Below are 21,913 nucleotides of genomic sequence, written 5' to 3' on the forward strand. Positions count from 1 at the left end.
CTAATCTGATGCCAGGGCTTCCTCACTGTTGATAAAGCACTGAGCTCCCTGCATCCTTCTAGATTGACCTTCTTTGGTGCTGAGGTTCTGGAACTGTAGACATGACACCAAAGTACCCGGATCAACCTACTTTGGTGTCAGCTTTTCAGCATCATCAACTCTAATGAGGTGCAAGTGGCTGAGTCAGGTGTCAAAGTTATGGCACCTTAGATTTTCTAAGAACAGGGGGGTGAGGGGATTTTCTGAAGAACAGGGGGGTGAGGGGTTATTTTTGTTTTTTTTTGCTGGGTGGTGGTTATAAACCTTTTATAAAGTTTACTACATTGTCCATTGCTCTCTTTCCACATGGAAATGAAATATACCCACTGTCAATTAGGAGTAGTACTCCATGGAATCCATCCTCTACATGGTACCAAGTCACTGGAATGCCATTGTCCTCCAATCTTTTCTTGTACAACAGGCCATCATCCCTGACCACATCGTACTCGCAGGTCAAGATAAAAGTCTCTGGGAGGTGGCGAACAATGGCATCTTCAGCTAATAGTGGGGAAAATGTTGTCTCAAAAACTAGTTTGGCCAAAGTATGAAGTTCTTCTGAATATGAAGCAGATGCAGGTGGTTTGTAGCCTCTGATCTTAAATTCCATGGGGATATTGTCTGGACTCAGCCATTTGCTAAACTTCAGTTTCAAATCCTCATGCACATGGGAACCTTCTAGGATACCTTTCATCAGTGACAAGTCCTTATTGAGATACTGCATACCAAGCGTGAGGGTCCGTTTCTTTAACAAGAAGGGGACTGAACCGTTTTGCTGATATGAAGGCAAATTAAAGTCCACAGCTTGGAGAAATGGATAGAGCAAGATCTGGGCTCGTGCCTTTGGGAGGTCTGTTCTATCCACCAGGGCTTGGCAAACAGCAGCCGCGAGCGTGCCACCACTGCTGTCCCCACAGATGATAATACGGGTGGGATCCACCCCATAGTCTTCTGCGGTCCTCATAAAGTGTACCGCGGCAGTGAGACAGTCCCAGAACTGGGTTGGATATGGGTGCTCAGGAGCCAAACGATACCTACAATATCAATGACAGCGTTTTAATGTCATCAGATCTATGGGAAGTGTCATCTTCTCTTTCAAGTACCTTTTAAAGTTAGAAAAATATATGTTTATTATTACCTATGTATATGTTTAAAATTCTGCTTTGTAGAATAGCTTCAGGAGTTACCCCCCCCCTTTTTAATTATGTTTTAGACAACTGTGGACACATCACCTGACTCTGTGAGGTACTGAAATATTCTGGAGTGTGTACCAGTAATCGGCCTTCCTGCTTTTAGGTTTGCAATGAAGTCTAATACCTCCCTGAGCACATATGTGAGAACAGACATTTCTAAAATAAGCACTGAAAGTGATAAAGATTTACTATTTTTTGTGTCAGGAATTATTTATAAAGGGAGCCAAGTGGCGCTAAGGATTCCACATGGGTGTTAGCTCAATTCCGCTAGCCCAGGATTTAGGGAACAGGTAGTGCAATTTTGAATATAATCCAAGGGAAACAACTTTTTATCCCAATTCCTTTTCTCTTAAAAAAAGGAGATACAATTTCCCTTAAAGAAACACACAATATCAGGAAACATAAAACCATTAATCCACAAATGCACCACACAGGGTGTAGTCAGCAACAATCAGTATTCATTTTAACAGTGCCACGAATATGGATGGTTGACATAATCACAGAAGGGTTGGAATATACAGATTAATATTCATTGTGGTTATGTCTTTTTATTAGCAATTTATGATGCACTCTCAATTAGCCAAAGGTCTCAGAACACCGAACATATTTGTTAATCAGGGAAGCTAGTCAGACAGTCTACTGAGTACAGACCGCAAAGTCTTTTGCTTGCTTTTTTCTCTGATTATCCTGCAGCAGTCATCTTCTATCAGGTTTGTCAGGTTATCAGGATTAAAACAATTTAGCTAGAGATCTTTAGTTACAACATGATGAATGCTGATGAATTGAAGCATTTAGGGAGGCCACTTTCCTCATTCATTACAAAGACATAATTTCCCTGAAAATCCCAGTGATCCATAACAGGGTCATGTGCTTTGACTTTAGCATTTGGGAGATAACTAGCAGGGAGGTTTTTAAAGGTCTGTTCTATCTGTAAACAGTTTTTCAATAGGTAAGGGACAGCAGATGGCCCTCTGGAATATGTAGGATAATTCCTGGGTTTGGTAGATCAATAATATTTCTTCCTGTGCGCTGCAAATGGTTTCCTCTTACAGCTCTTTGCATCGGCTCTCAGCGGAGAGGACCACGTTTTAAATAAAAGGGGGTTGGATAACTGCAACGCAAATCATTCAGACTGTTACACAATTCATTTTAAAATGTATGTTTTTGAAAACAGCCTCCACGCTTGAGTTTTTAATAGTGGATGCCAACATATACAGATGTCATTTAGGTGCGTATCAGGGCAGTGGCTGTTTGTTAGTTGATAACTAACACTGGAACAAAGCCCTCCACAAAATAACGGTCAGTGCTGGGGGATGGAAGGGAAGGCACAACTTCCCTTCCCTCCCCCACGCACGACCCTTCTTATCAGCCCTACACAGAAGCATTCTATAGTACTTGCAATGAGCCCCCCAATCAGCAGACCCTTGTATATCTTCTCCCTTGCTCCCAGTTCTGCTGTAGTCTCTGTGGAGAGACACAACGGCATGCTTTGCAGTGGGTTATAGGAGGGGCTTGAGGACTCATTTGCCGAAGCTGCTCCCCTTCTCCTAGGCCTCTGTGGTACACAGCTATGAAGCTGCTGCCTAGAAGAATATTTCCATTAGCTGGATGAATCCAAATTGGCAGGGCCTGATGAAATTCATCCTAGGGTACTTCAGGAACTAGCTGAAGCAATCCTGGAACTCTTTGAGAACTCATGGAAGACAGGTGAGGTCGCAGAGGAATGGAGAAGGCAAACATACTACCTATCCTTTTAAAAGGGGAACAAGGAGGACCTGAGGAATTATAGACCAGTCAGCCTAACTTTGGTACCTGGAAAGACACTGGAACAAATTATTAAACAAACAATTTGTAAGCACCTAGAGAAAAACAAACAGTTCTAAGGAATAGCCAGCATGGATTTGTCAAAGACCAATTATGCCAAACCAACCTAATTTCCTTCTTTGACCAGGCTACTGGCCTGCTTGGCGGGGGAGCGTGGGAAGCAGTAGCATGATGTATCTTGATTTTAGTAAAGCTTTTGACACAGTCTCACATTCTCATAAGCAAGCAGGGAAACGTGGTCTAGATTAAATTACTATAAGGTGGGTGCACAACTGGTTGAAAGACTACTCAAAGAGTAGTTATCAATACTTTGCTGTCCAACTGGGAGGGCGTATCTAGAGGGGTCCAGCAGGGGTCAGTTGTGGGTCCAGTACTAGTCAATATTTTCATGAATGAGTTAGGTAATGAAGTGGAGAGTAGGCTTATAAAATTTGCAGATTATATCAAGCTTGTCAGGGTTGCAAGCACTTTGGAAGAAAAAATATAGAGTTCAAAATGACCTTGACAAATTGAAGGATTGGTCTGAATTCAACAAGATGAAATTCAATCAAGATATGTGCAAAGTAGGAAGGAAAAATCAAACGCACAACTACAAAATGGGGAATATCTGGCTAGGTGGTAGTAACACTGCAAAGGATCTAGGTGTTATAGTGGATCACAAATTGAGTGTGAGTCAACAATATGATGCAGTTGTGAAAAAGGCTAACATATTCTGGGCTCTATTAACAGCAGTGTTATATGTAAGACAAGGAAAGTCATTGTCCATCTCTATGCAGCACTGGAGACATCTTAGCTGGAGTACTGTGTCCGGTTCTGGGCATCACACTTTAGGAAAGATGTGGACAAACTGGAGAGAATCCAGAGAGGCAACAAAAATGATAAATAGTTGAGAAAATAGAAACCTATGAAAGCTTAAGAAAACTAATCAAGTTTAGACCTGAGAGAATAAGACTGAGGTGGGAACCTGATAAGTCTTCAAATATGTTAAGGACTGTTATAACAAGGATGGCGATCAATTGTTCTGCATCCACTGAAGGCAGGACAAGACGTAATGGGTGGAATGTGCCACAAGGAAGACTTAGTTTAGATATTAGAAAAAACTTTCTAAGTACAAAGATAGTTAAATACTGGAATAGCTTCCACAGGAGGTTGTGGAATCCCCATCACTGGAGGTTTTTAAGAACACACTGGGCAAACACCTGTCAGGGATGGTCGTGGTCCTGCCTTGGTACACGGAGCTACACTTGGTGGCTTCTCAAGGTCCCTTCTAGCCCTACATTTCTATGATTCTATCATTCTATAGCTAATGCACTGCCATAACAGCCATCCTAAGGATTGATCTGGCTGTATAATGACAGGTGAGAGTAAGGTATGTGCAGTCCCCTTCCTCTGACATTAGAGGGGTCAGGATTTGACCCACTATCTATAAAAATGATGCTATGTATTAAAATATTTAAAGGGTTTTTTTTCTTTGTTTGGTCTGATCTTTTAGGCTCCATAACAGACTTATTGCAAGTCTACTCCAAAGAACTCAACAAGAGGGCAGAGCGTAGAGTGCAAAACTATATCCATCCATACATTCCTTTTGTTGAACCACTTTCTGAAAGAGCAGGCTGATAGGGACATCTCATGGACATACACACCTGGAAGCTGACACATTGTAAATGGTTCCCACATAATGCAACTGAAATAAAATCACTTACCCAACACACACAACCACTGAGTCACTTCCACGGGCAATAAAACGGCATACTCTTTCATACATGCCTGCAACACAAACATTCTCAATGGAGTTGTATTAATATCTTCAGGATATTCAATTCTATATCCTTACACAATGAGAAGAAAATTCAGATGGGTGTTCATTTTTGATGAGGGACTCATGATCTTACAGGAGGATTAGGGGGTTTTATGTGACTTGGAATTCTACTCATCCCTGGTTTACTAATCCAGAGAAAGTCTTAGTGTGTTCAGTATGTGGCAAAAGGGCCTCGCACGTTTTTCATTGGGAGTTGTGTGCATTGGGGCGGAAGTATCCAAACACCATACTCAAAATATTCCTCAATGCCTCTTTGAGTGAGTCAAGGTGTGAAAGTAACGTCACTTAAAAGAAAGAGTCAGAATCTGGAATCTGTATCTCCTTCATACTAATAAGCCTGCATTGGATTTCTCCTGCCCTTGGCCTTGACACTATTAGATTTTGTGAGGGATGTGGCACAGGGATGAACTCTCCCACCATTTTGTTAACATCTGTGGGAGCCCTAGTGGAGACAGGACACCAAAGTTGATTCACATTTCTACCTTCACGTTATGTAAACCAGCCCTGTGGGAGGTTGGACAAAGACACCACCGGTAGCATTAGCAGGGCCACATCAAGGGTAATGCAATGGAGGGATTTTCTTAAGGGGCAAGTGTGTTATTTTCTTTCACACACACACACAGAACTACCTCAGACCTCACCACTTTCCACTGCAAGGGCAAGATGCATTTTTTTTAAACCTTGTCTCTACTAGTAAAAACACACAACACATGCCTATACGTACATATATAAAATAAATATTATCTTAATTTTTTTAATTGTTCATGCAGCTTTTTCCCTGTGGTAAGGAAGAACCACGCATGACAGACACCAGGAACATTGTATAATACACATCTGGAAGGGGCTTACATTGCCACAGTGATGAGCAACAGATAAGAACCAGAATACAATATAGTAAAAAAGCAGTAGTGTGTAGAACGAAGAAAGGGAGGGGAAGGGAAACTTGCAAGGGAAAGAGAGTGAAAAGGAGTGCTGTAAAAGAGTCTATAACGAGTGTGGGATATAGAATGAATGATGAGGCAGGAAGGGAGGGATGAGTGAATGAAATGGTAACTGGAATGGTAGGGTGGAGATAATAAAAAGAAGGAGAGAAAGGGTGTGCAAGAGACTGCATCCATAGATTTTTAAATCTGAGGTAAGGCCGTCATTTGTTCCATGTACAGAAAACAAATGAAAGGGAACATTGTCTGGGGGCTAGTTCCACGGAGATGTAGTAATTGTCCCTTCCACAGGTGCTCAGAATAGACCAGGCCTTTATTCCAAAAGCCACAACATCTTAACACAGATCTTAGGAAATGTCTCTGCTGTCTATTTATCCGAAACAAAAGAAAGATGATGGAATAGCGCAAATTGGATATTGGAAGGGAAGATAGGTGCATCTCAATTGCACATTCAGGAATTGAGCAGCTTTGTTAGCCAAATCCTCTGAGGCATCACCTGTCACAGGGCTTAAAACTTGCACCAAGGAAGCATATAATGACAAAATGGGCTACCCCTTCCAAAGGGATTATTGTAACTCACAGGAATAATAGACATCTGATGAGGACATTTGTAAAGTTGCTAGCTGTTTTAATACCTCCCTCTGCAGACAGGACTAGAGCTGAGGAAATAATTGTTTGTTTGTTTTTCAAGTCAGTGGCTGAACTGAAAAAGACAAATAATATTTTGTTTTGGTTCATCCCAAAACCTACATTTTTCTTTTTAATGATTTGGGGTTTTTGTTTAGTTTTTGGGTGCCTTTGCTTCATTTAAATCTAGTTACATTTCCAATCAAAACTTTGTTTCAAACCAAAAGGTCAAAACATATCATTTAGAAACTATTGAAACAAAACTTTGACTTTAGTTTCTGCGAAAAAGTTTTTTTTTTTTTATTCACTGAATTCACTCCCAATTCAAGAATAGTTTTGGAAAACCCCAAACTACATTTTTCTTTGAATAAACTATGCTTCTGAAAAAATTCACCCCATTCTAATTACAGCATCCAACACTCAGCCTGCATATAGGCCAAGATTTCCCAAAGAGAACAGTGATTTTGGATGCCTCAATTTTTGCCCAATGTGAGATGCCTTTAAAGGGCCCTGATTTATTCAAAGGGTGGGTACTCGGCATCTACTGAAATCTGAATACCTTATGATGTCTCAGATTGGGCAACCAAAAATATGTCTAAGGGATTATTATTATCGTGGGAGATTTTTCAGAGGCACAAAGGACATTTCAGTGCTATAATAATTAACAAAGTTGAGCATGTTACTGATCTCAAAGACTTCCAGCCTTGGAGCAGTTTGCCTGGCAGTGGCCAAAGCTCCAATTTTTCTGTCTCCAATGGCAACAATGAAAGGGAAAAGTAAAGTAATTCTCATGAATGGTCAGAGAACAGAAATCCAAGGAAAAGTACAAATTTTCGTTGAAGGGAATGCTCAGCGGCATAACGCTGGACAGTCTGACTAAAAATATGTAACTTTTAAGTTTGGTTCTCATTCTTAATTTATTTTTTAAATTCTTAATTGCAGTAGTTCTTAATTATCATGTAAGAACTATCATAATAGAAGGAACTAGATAAAACATCATATTTATCATAGTTCTTAATTTCTTTAAAATTCTTACCTATGCTTCCAATCTGGCCAACTCCTCCGTGAAGGTAAAGGACTCCTCTCCTTTGGCCAGCAGATGACGCTTTCGGATGGTAAACCCTCACTGACACCTTTGCAAACTTCAAGTCCTCGATGAAGAGATTAGCATTCTTCCATGGGGGTATTCCATACAAGAAGGTCCTGATGAAGTAAACCTCCTTGCAGATTCGCAGTTTCTCAAAAATCCTTGCCTGTTTATAGGGAGACAGAGACCAAAAATTAGTTTACAGTTCCCTGTCAGTGTGCTTCAGCCATATCCTGGAGAGTGAACAGGAAATTGTCTCCAGAACCAATTTAAATTTTGGGGTCTGTGCCGGTGCTGCCATCAAAGGGCCCTGTTGTGATGGTAACGTGGTCACTTCTTCATTCTGAAGTAGATTCAGACAACCAACTTGTTTCACATGTGCTACCGATTATCCTGCATCTCATTACAACTGTTTGATTACTAATAACTCTGGCTGGCTTTGAACTGGTAACCTACAGCAAAGTTGAAATGCTTCTTCTCCCACTCCCAATCTTTTCTAAAACTGGGCAGGAGCAGACAGGGATATTTCCTGTTGTCCGAGGCACACAGGGTATGTCTCTTCGACAGTCAGCGGGTGTGACTGCCACTCAAGCGGGCATACCCGAGCAATCTTTAATCTAACTATTTTGAATCCTCAAACAGTGAAGCTGTGGCCATGCAAGGCTCAGCGTGGGCTAGCCCAGCGAGGAATTTCCCAGGGTTCCATGGGGGGGTTGTACAGGCTGCATTGAAGCTTGAGCTGTTGAAGCTTTGCTGATCTGTAACCCAAGATAGCCAGATTAAAACTAGCCCAGGTATGTCCACTGGAGCTGCAGTCACACCCTGTTACTGCAGGATAGATATAACCACAGCAACCCCTGATGTGATCTAGACAAGGATAGAGTGGCTTCAGTATCGTGCTAAATGACTTCAGACTCATCAAGAGTTTATTAGGCTGGCTAATCTCAGCTCAAACTACTGTGAACATAAAGAAAATCTCCCTCACATTGCCCTGCAGAGCCCCAGGTGCCAACCTCACAAGTTATGTGACATGTTCTTCACAATCAGCACTAAAGTGACTAATTGCTTCTGGTTAGCAACAACAAAGTATTGTTATAGCAGACGTCATCAGGTGGTGCTGTTCCACATTGTCTTCCGAGTTCTTTCTTTTAGAGAGTGAACAAGTTTTTAGTTCTGGAAGAAATTCATGTGTTGTTGCCAGTTCTTGGTTATACCAGGTTCAGTGAGTAGAAGCTGTCGGAATGGCAGGAGAGTTTTGCTTTCTGCCGTCGTCTCTGATTATAGTCCATTCTTAAGGTAGATTTTACTCTCTGAGAATCAGGCATTTGTGTTGGGCTGAGATTCCTGAAAGAAGGGATTGCCTGCATCTCTGTTCCAGGACTGATAAATGTGTAAAAGCAAGTTACGGTTAGAATATATCTGTACTCCGTATCATTGACTTTTTTCCCTTCACTGGGGAGCTGACCTGTAAGGCCACAAAATCTGCTACCACCTGGTAATGAGGTGACACTGCTTGTCAGAAGAGGGATGTCGGTATTGGAAGAAGTGGCAACAAACCTGATTTACTTTTTACAGCGTGTTAAGGGCTATAGTCAAGAAGCCTTTTACAATTCAGCAACAACTTTATTAAACCAACACGCTTATGAACATTTTCTTATATGCAGATAGATGGTGTGCTTTAAATTAACTATCTGCATACTGTGACAAAGTTCCTCCTCTACCTTGGTGGGTCCTGGGCTTTTGGGGGGATTTGCTCGCCTCAGAGGTTCACGGCAGCCCTCAGTTTGGCTGCTTCTGCTAGAGGCTCAAACCTGCCATCCACTCAGCTAACCTCGTCACTGGCCAGCATGGGGGAAATGGAGAACAATCCCCGCAGCCTCTGGGTCCCACCTAGTGGGTCAGGAACAGGCCAGATCCCTTTCCAAATTAGACCTTCCCTTCTGGTGTTGCTTACAGACCAGGTCAACTCCTCCTGTGTCCGATCAGGAGTTTGGGGGATGGGGGGAACCCGGGCCCACCCTCTACACCAGGCTCCAGGCCAGGGCCGTGTAGATAGCAGCTGTCCACAATGTCCCCTGTATCAGCTGCATGACAAATACAGCTACAACTCCCTGAGCTACTTCCCCATGGCCTCCCCCCAGCACCTTCTTTATCCTCACAGCTGGATCTTCCTCCTGAAGCCTGATCACACTTGTACGCCTCAGTCCTCCAGTAGCCTGCCTTCTCACTCCCTGCTCCTTGCACACACACCCCACTAACTGATGGGAGGTCCTTTTTAAACTAGGTGTCTTGATTAGTCTGCCTGCTATAATTGATTCTAGTATGTTCTTAATTGGCTCCAGGTGTCTTAATTAGCCTGCCTGTCTTAATTGGTTCTAGCAGGTTCCTGATTGCTCTAGGGCAGCCCCTGCTCTGGTCACTCAGGGAACAGAAAACTATTGATCCAGTGGCCAGTATATTTGCCTTCGACCAGACTCCTGTACCCCACTGGTCTGGGTCTGTCACAATACACAATTTACATTACCTAACAAAATAACAGCAGCAAGGAAGTAAAAAACAGAGCTACCTTCCAGTTTGTGCCATCTACTTCTCCATTTGCTGATATACAATTCGTCACTACCACAATTACCATACTTAGCTGTAACCCATAAGGATGCCGGCCTCCGACTCGGAAATGTTGAAATAAGTGTAACACAGAGAGCTTCCAGAGGAGAGTATAAGCTGTCATCAAGTCTTAGCATGCTAAAAGCACGATCTAGTATCTTGATATCTGCATGTAAATGGCCTATCTTCATCCATTTTAATTCCTAAATTAGTAACTTCTGAGCTTGGCATGGTTTTGAAGGCGTCACTTGCTGCAACACCTAATAAAAAAACACATGCAATTTTCTGGTGATGCTGACAGCAGCAATCTCTGTCTTGCCAATAGGTATGGCGATGGGAGGTGTAGTCTCAAATTTCATAAGAATTGCAAGCTTGCATTAAAAAAAGCTGACAAGTCAATTTTGACTCATTTCACAAGTTTGTCCTGCTCACAGATTCCTCCCACAAACAACACAAATGGTGTAGCATGCAATCAACAGTAGACGCTCAAGCTGAAACAGTGAAAACCAGGTCCCATTGGCAACAATAGGCGGTGGTGGAGGTTTGCATCCCTATGGAGGAAGGGTTATGGTTGTGCTTCGTAGTCTGTGGTGTACAGTAGCTCTAGTGATAAGATGTGTATCTGTGGGTAGAAGGGAATAGGTACTCTTAGCTCATTTAACTTTTCATATCCTTGCTTTTGTGGTTTTGGTCTTTGTTATGGCATGTGTGGTGGCAACCTTAGCGCTCTCTCTCTCTCTCTCTCTCTCTCTCACACACACACACACACACATTTTGTGTATGAATTTCCTAGGTTTCTGAAATGTGGAGCAGTTGATGTCACACTTACATATTGGGGGAAGTGGGTAGGATTCAGAGTTTTGGGAGTAGTGGTGGTTATGGGAGTAGAACCTGGATTACGCTGCGGGTAGGGCCTAGAAAAGGCTTAAGCAAAGGAGGAAGGTGTATTTGCGCGGACCATCTAGTTGTGCTGGGGAAAGGGGGCAGAGCTTCTCCTGGCGTGGCTCAGGGGCCCTTTCCACTGAAGCACAGTTCCAGAGGCCCCTCATACACTCCCTTCCACTGATCTGCCTCCCTCTTCTCGCCAGCCCCCGTCCCTAATCTCTCCCTATGGAACACTGAGCAGAGAACGTGTGTGAAGTTTTAAACACTGTGAATATTATTGTATCAACAGACAGCTCCCCAGTTTCCATAGCCCTGCTCCCTATCCAGCTTCACTCCTGTGACCATCAGCCAGTCCCCATCTTCTGCTTTAAGGTACAGTCTGGCACTTTCTGTCTCTTTCCTCCTGTCCTTTGTTGACTGCAAAGCCACCACTGTCCAGCCCTTTTTTTCTTATCAGTTAAATCTTAGCTTGTAAGAAAAAGCTAAAGCACAGACCAGTTTTCCTATTTATTCATGTATTTTTATTCACACGAGTCATAACTGTTTCCATCTATGTCCCTATGAATGCTGAATATTTTCCTCATCGGCTGTTTGAATTATTTGCTGTATTTGTATGCCTGTACAGACGGATGCTCCAGCGTCTGAGCTGTTATTTAAAAAGGTATGTTTCTCAGGGCTGCTAAGATAACTTGAAAAATGTGAACCAAGAGTAGTGAACGGCGGGAGTCTGCGGGCCGCCTGAAACACTAGCTCGGAGAGGTGCCTGCTGCCTGTTATTTTAACAGAGGCACCCAGTTACTGTGTGGGCAGCACATGGCTGTAGAGGGACCGTGGTGGGAGTTATGCAGCTGTAGGGAGAACTGGAAGAGGGGCTGTTGGTGGCAGGGCACGGGAGAGGGAGGAGTGGAAGACGCTCATGGAGGGGGAAGCCCATGCAAACTCATAGCCCTGCTCAGCTCATATTCTCTTTCCAGACAAATGATTCACCAAACGTTAATCTGATGTTCCCATACATCTCTGGACCCACAACACCCTTCCCTGAGCTTCCCATCCCACGTGTCCCTGTTGCCCCATGTCCACTCCCAGGCCGCGGGGACAATAAGGGGGCCGATTGTTTTTAAGTGTATATTTCAAAATTTGGAGAGTGGCTTGTCTGAGAGATGGGTGTGAGTGAAGCTTGGTGCTTTTGGGGGGCCGTATGTTTAGCTTAGAAAGGTTCAAAAAAGAAGGGTGAGGTTCCTCAGGCCACATTTCTTAAAGGGACCATTTAAAATTAATTTTAGGGCAAGTCTACACTTCAGGCTGGAGGGCGTGGTTCCCAGCACAAGGAGACATTCTGGAATTGTTTAGCCTGCAGAAGAGAAGAGCGAGGGGGGATTTGATAGCTGCTTTCAACTACCTGAAAGGGGGTTCCAAAGAGGATGGATCTAGACTGTTCTCAGTGGTGGCAGCTGACAGAACAAGGAGCAATGGTCTCAAGTTGCAGTGGGAGAGGTTTAGGTTGGATATTAGGAAAAACGTTTTCACTAGGAGGGTGGTGAAGCACTGGAATGGGTTACCTAGGGAGGTGGTGGAATCTCCTTCCTTGGAAGTTTTTAAGGTCAGACTTGACAAAGCCCTGGCTGGGATGATTTAGTTGGGGATTGGTCCTGCTTTGAGCAGGGGATTGGACTAGATGACCTCCTGAGGTCCCTTCCAACCCTGATATTCTATGATTCTATGAGTCTTTGGCTAGCTCTCCGTGAGCCAGTGTGCTAAAACTAGAGAGGTTGGGCTAGCCACCCCACGTACGGGCCGAGGGTCTCCAAGAGGTCTTGTAGTTTGGGTCACTGCGGCTCCGTTCTATCTGTAGCGTGCTATCTTGAGAGCTAGCGCAGGTATGTCAATTAAGGATTTCCTTGAAAATCCTCAGAAAAGTCAATGCTGACTCAGATGATGTGCTGTGACTTTGGCAAAGATACATCGTATTCGTCACACCCACAGAAAGAGGTGGTTGAATCTCTGCTTTAACAACACAACATAAGCCTCCCCGTGGAGTCACAGCGAGCAGCTCCCTACTACTGCTTTTAAACAGAACTCTCTTAATAGCAGGATTCAGACCATGCCTAGCTCCTGAGCCGACGTAAATTGATGCAACGCCATTGACTTCGATCATATTTCTTGCCTCATTTTAGCACTTCATATGTATACATATTTTCACACACACTCTGTAGTCTTCCTTACGCCTTGGACTGAAGAACAGCAAGTTGTACTGCCCACACTTGAAATCTTTCTACTGCATTTGCATAAGCAACAGGTTTCCCAGCCCTGTGCAGAGCTCCTACCTAGCACAGATTTTATCACTCTTTGTACTTTTTCTAAAAAGGCTTTTGCCTAAACACGAAGAAATAATTCTCCCTCGCAGCTACCCGTGAGTGACGCTGCCTGGTGCTTTCTTCTCTTTACCTCCAAGAACTAATCCAGTTGACAGGAATCTTGTGCCAACTCTTTACAATACATTTAAATGGAAATCAAACCCGAGTTTCAAACAAGGTACACTCACCAGACCAAATACAAAGTTCACGACGTAATGAATAAAGTAAAGCTTTACGCGCTGATCCACTTCTCGAGGGATTTCAGCCTTTGGATGTTCATAGTAAAATGCCAATGCCACCAACAGGATAAAAGCAACAAGAAAAATTGATAATGTGAATTCCATTTCACGGTGCTCAGAACGATGGAACTAGGAACTGACTGCTCTCCTGCAGTTGTCTCCACAGCTAAAATCTTCAGTGGCAGGATCAAAAAATCCCTCCACACCCCATCCTCCTCCTCTTGGAAAGATTCATAGGTAGGTGAAGATCTCACCACACAGGAAGTATTAATTAGAAAAAGGTGAGGCTTGCATAAATTATTGTTTAATATTATATATTCATAATGGCAACACACATTCTATATGTGTTTTCCTACTGTGCCTATCGTTATTGGATTAGTGCTTCTCTTGGCAAAGATATATTAGCTCTAACAAGAGACCTGAGATTTCTCTTCTCTCTCATATTGCAATAGCAGGAGGATTTTTCAGAACCTCATTTCACTGATCTTGCATTTCTGTTCTTCTCTTCTCTCTTCCAGTCCTGGGAGCTGGTAGTCTGATTTCTTATGCATTTTGCAACAATTTTATGGGAAGGCCAAGACGTGTTATGTTTTCCTCAGATACAATCAGGCTTCTGTTATTCTTCAACTCCTGTGGGAAATTGCTTTACAGCTGCCTTCAAGAGCACTCACAATTAGGTACTTCCTTACCTGTTTTGTCTTGTCTCTGATTGTGCAACCACTCCCTACTCCACCAATGATACCAATCTCAGTGGCCCATTTGTCAGCTTCGTCCACAAATTTCTCTGCCCTGTCTTCCATGCTGCCCAATTCACATGAAACACTGATTTTTAAGGCCAGGACCTTCTCCTGCAAATCTCTCCTCAAGACCCACCTCTGCCAAGGCGCCTATAAGCAGTGATGAGCTGCCAGAAGCTCAAGACTCGGTTCGCTCCGGGTCTTTGGTGGCACTGAAGGACCCGCCGCCGAAATGCCGCTGAAGACCCCGAGCAACTGAAGGACCTGCCGCCGAAGACTCGGAGTGGTGCCGGGTCAGTAAAAATTCACATGGGAGCCTCCCCAGTCGAGAGCTCAGGCAGGACGGACAGGACAGTCCCGCGGGCCACATCCTGTCCGTCCCGCCTGAGCTTCCCCACCCCTTTAACAACCGGTTCTAAACCGGCTTCAAAATTTAACAACCAGTTCGCGCAAACCAGTGCGAACCGGCTCCAGTTCACCACTACCTATAAGTAATCATCCAGCTACTGTTGGCTAGATCTAGTGAAAGTTGGGGGTACTTCACTCATCTGTTTATAATAACTCGCCAAAAGGCAAATATACATATAGCTATTGAAAACTGTAAACGCTTTCCCTCTCCCTCAACCCTATGTATGCCTCTCGTGTGCAGAGAATGTAATCTCTTCCAGGCAGCGACCACATTGTCAAAGGTGTTTGTACAACACCCGTTGTAATGGAGTTCTGGGGCTGATAGGCATCTGGGCACTATTACAATATAAACATTATAAGAATATAAAAATGACCATACTGGGTCAGACCAATGGTTCATCTAGGCCAGTGTCCTGTCTTCTGATAGTGGCCGGTGGCAGATGCTTCAGAAGGAATGAACAGAACAGGGCAATAATTGAGTGATCCATCCCCTGTCAACCAGTCCCATCTTCTCGCAGTCAGAGGTTATGGGACACCTAGACCATGAGGTTGCATATCCCTGACCATCTTAGCTAATAGGTCCATCAATGGCTATTTTCTATGAACCTCTCCAGTTCTTTTTGAACCCATTTATACTTTTGGCCTTCACAATATCCCCTGGCAATGAGTTCCACAGGTTGTGTGAAGTACTTCCTTATGTTTGTTTTAAACCTACTGCCTATTAATTTCATTGAAACCCCCTACTTCTTGTGTTATGTGAAGGGGGAAATAACACTTCCGTATTCACTTTCTCTACCCCAGTCATGATTGGATAGACCTCTAGCATATCCCTCCTTAGTCGCCTCTTTTCTAAGTTGAACAGTCCCCGTATTTTTAATCTTTTCACATATGGAAGTTGTTCCAGACCCTAATAATTTTAGTTGCCCTTCTCTGTACTTTTTCCAGTTCTAATATATGTTTTTTGAGATGTAGCGACTGGAACTTGAAACAGTATTCAAGGTATGGGAATACCATGGATTTATATAGTGGCATTGTGATATTTACTGTCTTATTATCTATCCCATTCCTAATGGTTCCTAACATTGTTAGCTTTTTTGACTGCTGCTACACATTGAGCTGATGTTTTCAGAGAACAATCCACAATGACTCCTAGATCTGTCTGTGAGTGTGTGTGTGAGAGAGAGAGAGATAACAGCTAATTTAGACCCCCTCATTTTGTGTGTCTAGTTGGGATTATGTTTTCCAATGTACCTTACTTTGCACTTGTCAGCATTGAATTTCATCTGCCATTTTGTTGCCCAGTCACCCAGTTTTGTGAGATCCCTTTGTAATTCTTTGTGGTCAGCTTTAGTCTTAACTATCTTGAGCAATTTTGTGTCATCTGCACACTTTGTCAACTCACTGTTTACTGCTTTTTCCAGATCACTTATATGTTGAACAGCACTGGTCCAGCATAGATCTTTGGAGGACCCCGCTATTTATCTCTCTGCACTGTGAAAACCGACCATTTATTCCTATCCTTTGTTTCCTATCTTTTAAACAATTATTTATCCATGAGAAGACCTTTCCTCTTATCCCATGACAGCTTACTTTGCTTAAGAGCCTTTGGTGTGGGACCTTGCCAAAGGCTTTCTGAAAATCCAGATACACTATATCCACTGGATCACCCTTGTTCACGTTTGTGGACACCCTCAAGGAATTATAATAGACAGGTGAGGTGGGATTTCCCTTTACAAAAGCTGTATTGTCTCTTCCCCGACATATCCTGTTCATCTATGTGCCTGACAATTCTGTTCTTTAGTTTCAACTAATTTTCCCGGTACTGCAGTTACAATTACCAGCCTGTAATTGCTAGGATTGCCTCTGGAACCTTTTTTAAAAACAATATTACATTAGCTATCCTCCAGTCATCAGGTACAGAGTCTGATTTAAGCCACATATCACAGTTAGTAATTCTGCATACTTGAGTGCCTTGGGAACTTTTGGGTGAATACCATCTGGTCCTGGTGACTTGTTTCTGCTTAATTTGTCAATTTGTTTCAGAACCTCCTCTATTGACACCTTAATCTGGGACAGTTCCTCAGATTTGTCAGCTAAAAAAAATGGCTCTGATGTGGGAATGTCCCTCATACCCTCTGCAATGAAGACTGATGCAGAGAATTCATTTAGCTTCCCCGCAATGGCCTTATCCTTGGTTGCTCCTTTAGCACCTCGATCGTCCAGTCGCCCCAGGGATTGGGCTGCCTGCTTCTGATGTACTTTAAAAAAAGTTTTGCTGTTGGGCTTTTGTCCCTTTTGCTCGTTGTTTTCCATATTCTTTTTGGGCCTGCCTACTCACTTGTAGTGTGGACATATCCTTTGGCTGTCTTCAGATCCTCTGTGAGGATGTCTAGCTCTCTGCTCAAGTTCACCATGGCTAAACAAAGCTCTTATTCTTCTCCCCTCCCTGTGATCTCCTTCCTCCATCATTCTGGACAACACCACCATCCTGCCAGTCACTCAGACCTGTAACCTTGGTGTCAACTTCAGTTTGGACCTCGTTCTACGTCCTCACATCCAGATTACAACAAAAAATAGCAGATTCCTCTGCATTACATCGTAACCTTCCTGTTGTCCACATCAGAAGCCCATGTCTGAAGGCAAGTACAGGACGTGTAAGCCAGTACATGCCTCAGGCTGCGGCACAGCCCCGTACCTGTACCAGTGTGGACAGGGAAGAAAGGCGTATAACAAGTCCCAAGTTTCAACAGTCCTCCACGTCCCCTTCCCACAATGCAGTACAGCTTTCCTGCCTGACCCTTACCCAGTCTGTAAAGGGCTCTGTCCCCCAGTTCTCACCAGTAGTAGCGAGCTGCACTCACTACTTCAGAATAGTTTTTTCTGCTGCACTTTTTTGCCCAGGACAGGTGAACGTGAATCATGTTCCGAGAGCAGCAACTTGCTCCACCAACCACACCCGCCTTCTGATCAGTATGTGGTTGGAACACACCATCTTACACAACTTTGCTCGGGGCAGCAAGAACCTACACCTGTACCAGAAACTTCATGCAGGCTGGAGGAGGTGGGCATTCCCCAGACTCTGTCCCAGTCCAGGAATTCATGAAGCATCTGAGGCTCCTGTATCAGAAGACAACAGACTTGAATGGTCACTCTGGGGAGGGATCCTCATACATGCCCATTCTAGGTAGATGCCAGGACTGGGTGCTGTCCAGGTACATGCCAGGACATGCTTTATACATGCCAGGACTGGGTGCTGTCAAGGGCTCCCACTATATAGCCAGAAGCAGCTTATGATCCTCTCCTCAACCCCACTGGCCTCTTCGCACAATGGGATGCAAATGAGGGCCATGGGGAGAGTCACCATGGACCGTGGAGGAAGACCCAGAGTAAAAAGAGCATGTCATTTTGCACCTCCACCCAGAGGACACAGTTGAGCAAGCCCCACAAGGAGGACCCCAAGCTGCAACAGGAATCTGAAGCCCAAGCTGATAAGTTACAATGGGCCCCCACTGTCCACACCAAGATCCCCTCTTGCTCCAGCGCTGCATCCCTGATTTGAAGACCAGTCCTGCTCCACCACTTTCCAAAATGGTCCCCGAGCAAGACTCAGCTATAAATCAATGATTTTATTGTTTTTTTCCATGAACTGATATTATGCTTTTGGCAGAAGCCATAAACCAGATTAATTAAGCAACAGTCATAGCACTCCTGCGACTGTACATTTCTCGGCCAGTGTGCAGGCAGAGAAGGTTCAGGGGCCATGTGGACTGGGAAGAGGATGAGGCTGGGTGTAGAAAGGTCCTAGTGGGGCATAGTAAACATATAGTTGGTTGTAACAATTAACTTTTTATTCTTCCTTGAAAGACAGTATCTGTAGTTCCCTTACAAATGGGAGCTGCATAACATGAGAGACTGGGGGATGTAGTGGAGGGGTGGTTAGGCCTAGAATGGGAAAGGGAACCCTTTGGTTGTCTGAGGAATGTCACAGAAGTCCTTTCTCCCTTGGAAGATGTTACTGCCCGGCATTTGCTGTGGAGAGGCGAGCAGCTTGTGACGTTGATTTGAAACTTCTGGGAACACAATAGCTGTGGTGCGTCTGTCTTTCCCTGTCCCTTTCACTGCTATCAGCTGGACAGGGGCTGGATGTTCTGGCACTGGGGGTGAGAGAGTGTTCTCAGTGGTTCGCTTCTCCCCTTCCCTGCAAATTCTCCCCTTCCCTGCAAAAAGTTGGTAGAACTTTTTATATGATGAGTAAGATTTTCAGTAATCTTTATCATATTTGACTTGGTTGTTTGGGTGGGAGTCCAAGGCTGGATTGTTTTAAAGGAACTGTGTTTTGGGCTTCTGGGAAGCCAGTAAGGTATTGTAGAAGCTGTTTTGGTGCGGGCTTGATGAATCTAAGTATTAGAATAATAACCAGTTTGGGGGATCGTCTGCCATATTCTTTGTAGTTTGCCCTGGTTAAGCAATCTCATTGTGGCCCCCTTGGGACTCCAGTCACATAGTTCTTTCTTAATTGCCACTTTCAAGTCAAGGAAGCAATAACATTTACTGAGTGTGGAGCCTCCTTCCTGCATGTGATGAACATCGTGTTTTCAGGCTTGAGGTTGGTCCCCATGATTCAGAGCACATGAATTTGAATAGTGTAAAACTCTGATGATTTAATTGGGGAATCGTCCTGCTTTGAGCAGGGGGTTGGACTAGATGACCTCCTGAGGTCCCATCCAACCCTGATATTCTATGATTCTATGATTCTGGTGCCATCACACTGCAAACACATTTCTGTCCCTCCCACACCCACTTCCACCCAACACCCAAGTCCATAACTATCTGTGGGGGAATGGCGAAAATGTATTGTTGTGTGCCTAGAATACCTGGGTAGTTTGAAAAGCAGAAGAAGTCACAACACAGAAAATGGGCAGATAAACCTCTTTTATGGCTGCTTCACATACAGAACAGGAAAACACAATTAAAGTAACAAAGTCGTCTGCCACTGAACAGTGATTTAAATGGCCCCTTCTCCCCCAGCCCCTCAAAACCTTTACCAGTTTCAGCCTCGGGCGTGCTGATGCACACCAGCCTCTAAGTGCTCTTAGCACTGCCCACAACAAATGGTGAATAGAAAGAATATGTGAATCCCTCCCCCTGCTTAAGGAAATGTTGTGTTTAAACTGAGTGCTCCTGATACCATAGTCTTGCAACAGGTATTCATATGAACACACAAGCATTGCCCAATGATCATAACACAACTAAGCCAGCACCCGCCCCAGCACCAACCCAACCCCTGAGGTGTTAACCCAGAGGAGGCACCCTGTAGTGGGTGAATAATCACAGGAATGAATGGCTAAAGACTGTCTGCGACAGGGGAACAAAACCCTCACAGAGCTAGGGAGCACCACAAGCATTATCCCCATTACTTTGATCACATCACTCCTTTCTTTGCCTCCCTCCACTAATTCCCCCTTCTCTACTGAGTCGAACGTAAGCCACTTGTCTTTGCTTTCACAAATTTCATGTGACCGTGTCAAAAGCCCCACAGAAGAGCAGACATATTGTAATACAAGTAGCTAAAATTATGCTTCTGTACTTAATATTTTTAAATTATCCATCATAATTTGAATGCTTTCTTTCAATTTCTTATTAATGCTTCCAAACAGACCATGGCGGTATTGTTCCAAATCTCAAACCAAACTTGAACCGCTGTTGAGGTTCAAGACAGTTTATTTTTTAAACTATAATTATATCCATCAGAAATGTCCCATTTTTCCTTTACATTTCTCACTGCTGCTTCTTAACATTCCACCTCTTCCCTGGAAGAAGAGGACTCCTCTTCTTTGGCCAGCCAATCGCAGTCTTGGCTGGCAAATCATCCGTCACTGGTACCTCATCAAACTGCAGGTGTATTATGAAGAGCTTTGGATCCTACAGTGGTGGTACTCCATCCATCATGATGCTAATCTCACTGCAGATACCCAGTGCCTTCAAATCCTTTGCCTGTTTACAGTGAGCGAGACCAGAAATTAGTGTCTGGAGACCCACATCTCCCAAATTTTCAGAAGCTGCACAGAGTTCATGTCTTGTTCCATGCTCTGCTATATTGAGGGAAAATGGGATAAATAGCAGCATGCTTATTGTTAGTAATTTTCCATGCACTCAAAAATTGGCTTGGTGCTTTTATAAAAATTAAAGATCGGGGCCTTGCCATAGAGGGTGCATGGTATAAATTCAGCATGAAATAGGCGGGGTCATAAACAAAGAAAGAGAAAGGACAGGGTGACAGGAACCAGATCATTTGATTATGTGGTGTTGAAGGGGTGTATCAGGCTGGACTATGTTAAAATGTACTCACACCTTTGCTTTTACTGTTATAACATTAAGGGCATGGCTACACTGGAAACTTCAAAGCGCTGTCGTGGTCATGTGCGAGGGCTGGGAGAGAGCTCTCCCAGCGCTCCTGGTAATCCGCCTCCACGAGGGGATTAGCTCCCAGCGCTGGGAGCCTGTCTACACTAGCGCTTTAAAGTGCTCAGACTTGCCGCGCTCAGGGGGGTGATTTTTCACCCCCCTGAGCCAGCAAGTTACAGCGCTCTAAAATGTAAACAGTTAATTGTTCAGGATTTGTGTAGTAATTCTGGCTTGGTTTGATCATACCAGGACAGAGTGCAGGGAGTGTCAGACACCACTTAGTTCTCCCGGAAAATGCTGATTGGAGTAAATTATCTAGCGAGACAAGGCAGATGAGATCATATCTTTTATTGAACCAACTTCTGTTGGTGAAAGAGGAAAGCTTTCTAATATCTTGGGTCCAACAGGGGTACACTGATGCTGCAAACAGCAATGGAAGTTAATTATCTAATCCGGTGAGGGAGCCACCTAACTGGCTACAGAGCCAATTAGCGCACCAGCTCAAAAGGGATAAGAAGGGAACTGGAAGGAAGTGAGGGAGGAGAGAAACAGGGCTAGCTGAGCCCAGTCTCCCAGAAGGGAGACCTCGGGACCCGGAGAGGGGCCGAAAGCAGAGGCGACACTGTAAACAGCATTGCTGCACAGGCCTGTAAAGATATGGCTAGAGGGAGCATAAATAAAGGGTACAATGTGGAGTCAGAGCTGTTCCTGTGGTGGTAGAAGGCAGGAGTGGAACTCGCCCTGTTCCACATGG

At 44.0% G+C, this 21,913-nt stretch overlaps 1 protein-coding gene across 1 annotated transcript; it reads right to left on the reverse strand.

Moving 5' to 3' along the window:
* Positions 1–231: 231 nt before the first annotated feature.
* On the reverse strand, positions 232–13,714 carry LOC141974290 (arylacetamide deacetylase-like 4). The gene is made up of 4 exons (XM_074933870.1): positions 13,559–13,714; positions 7,477–7,693; positions 4,757–4,820; positions 232–1,070 (listed from the first exon to the last, which is right to left on the reverse strand). The coding sequence occupies exons 1-4, from the start codon at positions 13,712–13,714 to the stop codon at positions 296–298; spliced, it is 1,212 nt and encodes a 403-aa protein (XP_074789971.1). The 3' UTR covers positions 232–295.
* Positions 13,715–21,913: the final 8,199 nt, after the last annotated feature.

The sequence above is a fragment of the Natator depressus genome, chromosome 18 (genome assembly GCF_965152275.1).
Source record: "Natator depressus isolate rNatDep1 chromosome 18, rNatDep2.hap1, whole genome shotgun sequence".
NCBI classification, from domain to species: domain Eukaryota; kingdom Metazoa; phylum Chordata; order Testudines; family Cheloniidae; genus Natator; species Natator depressus.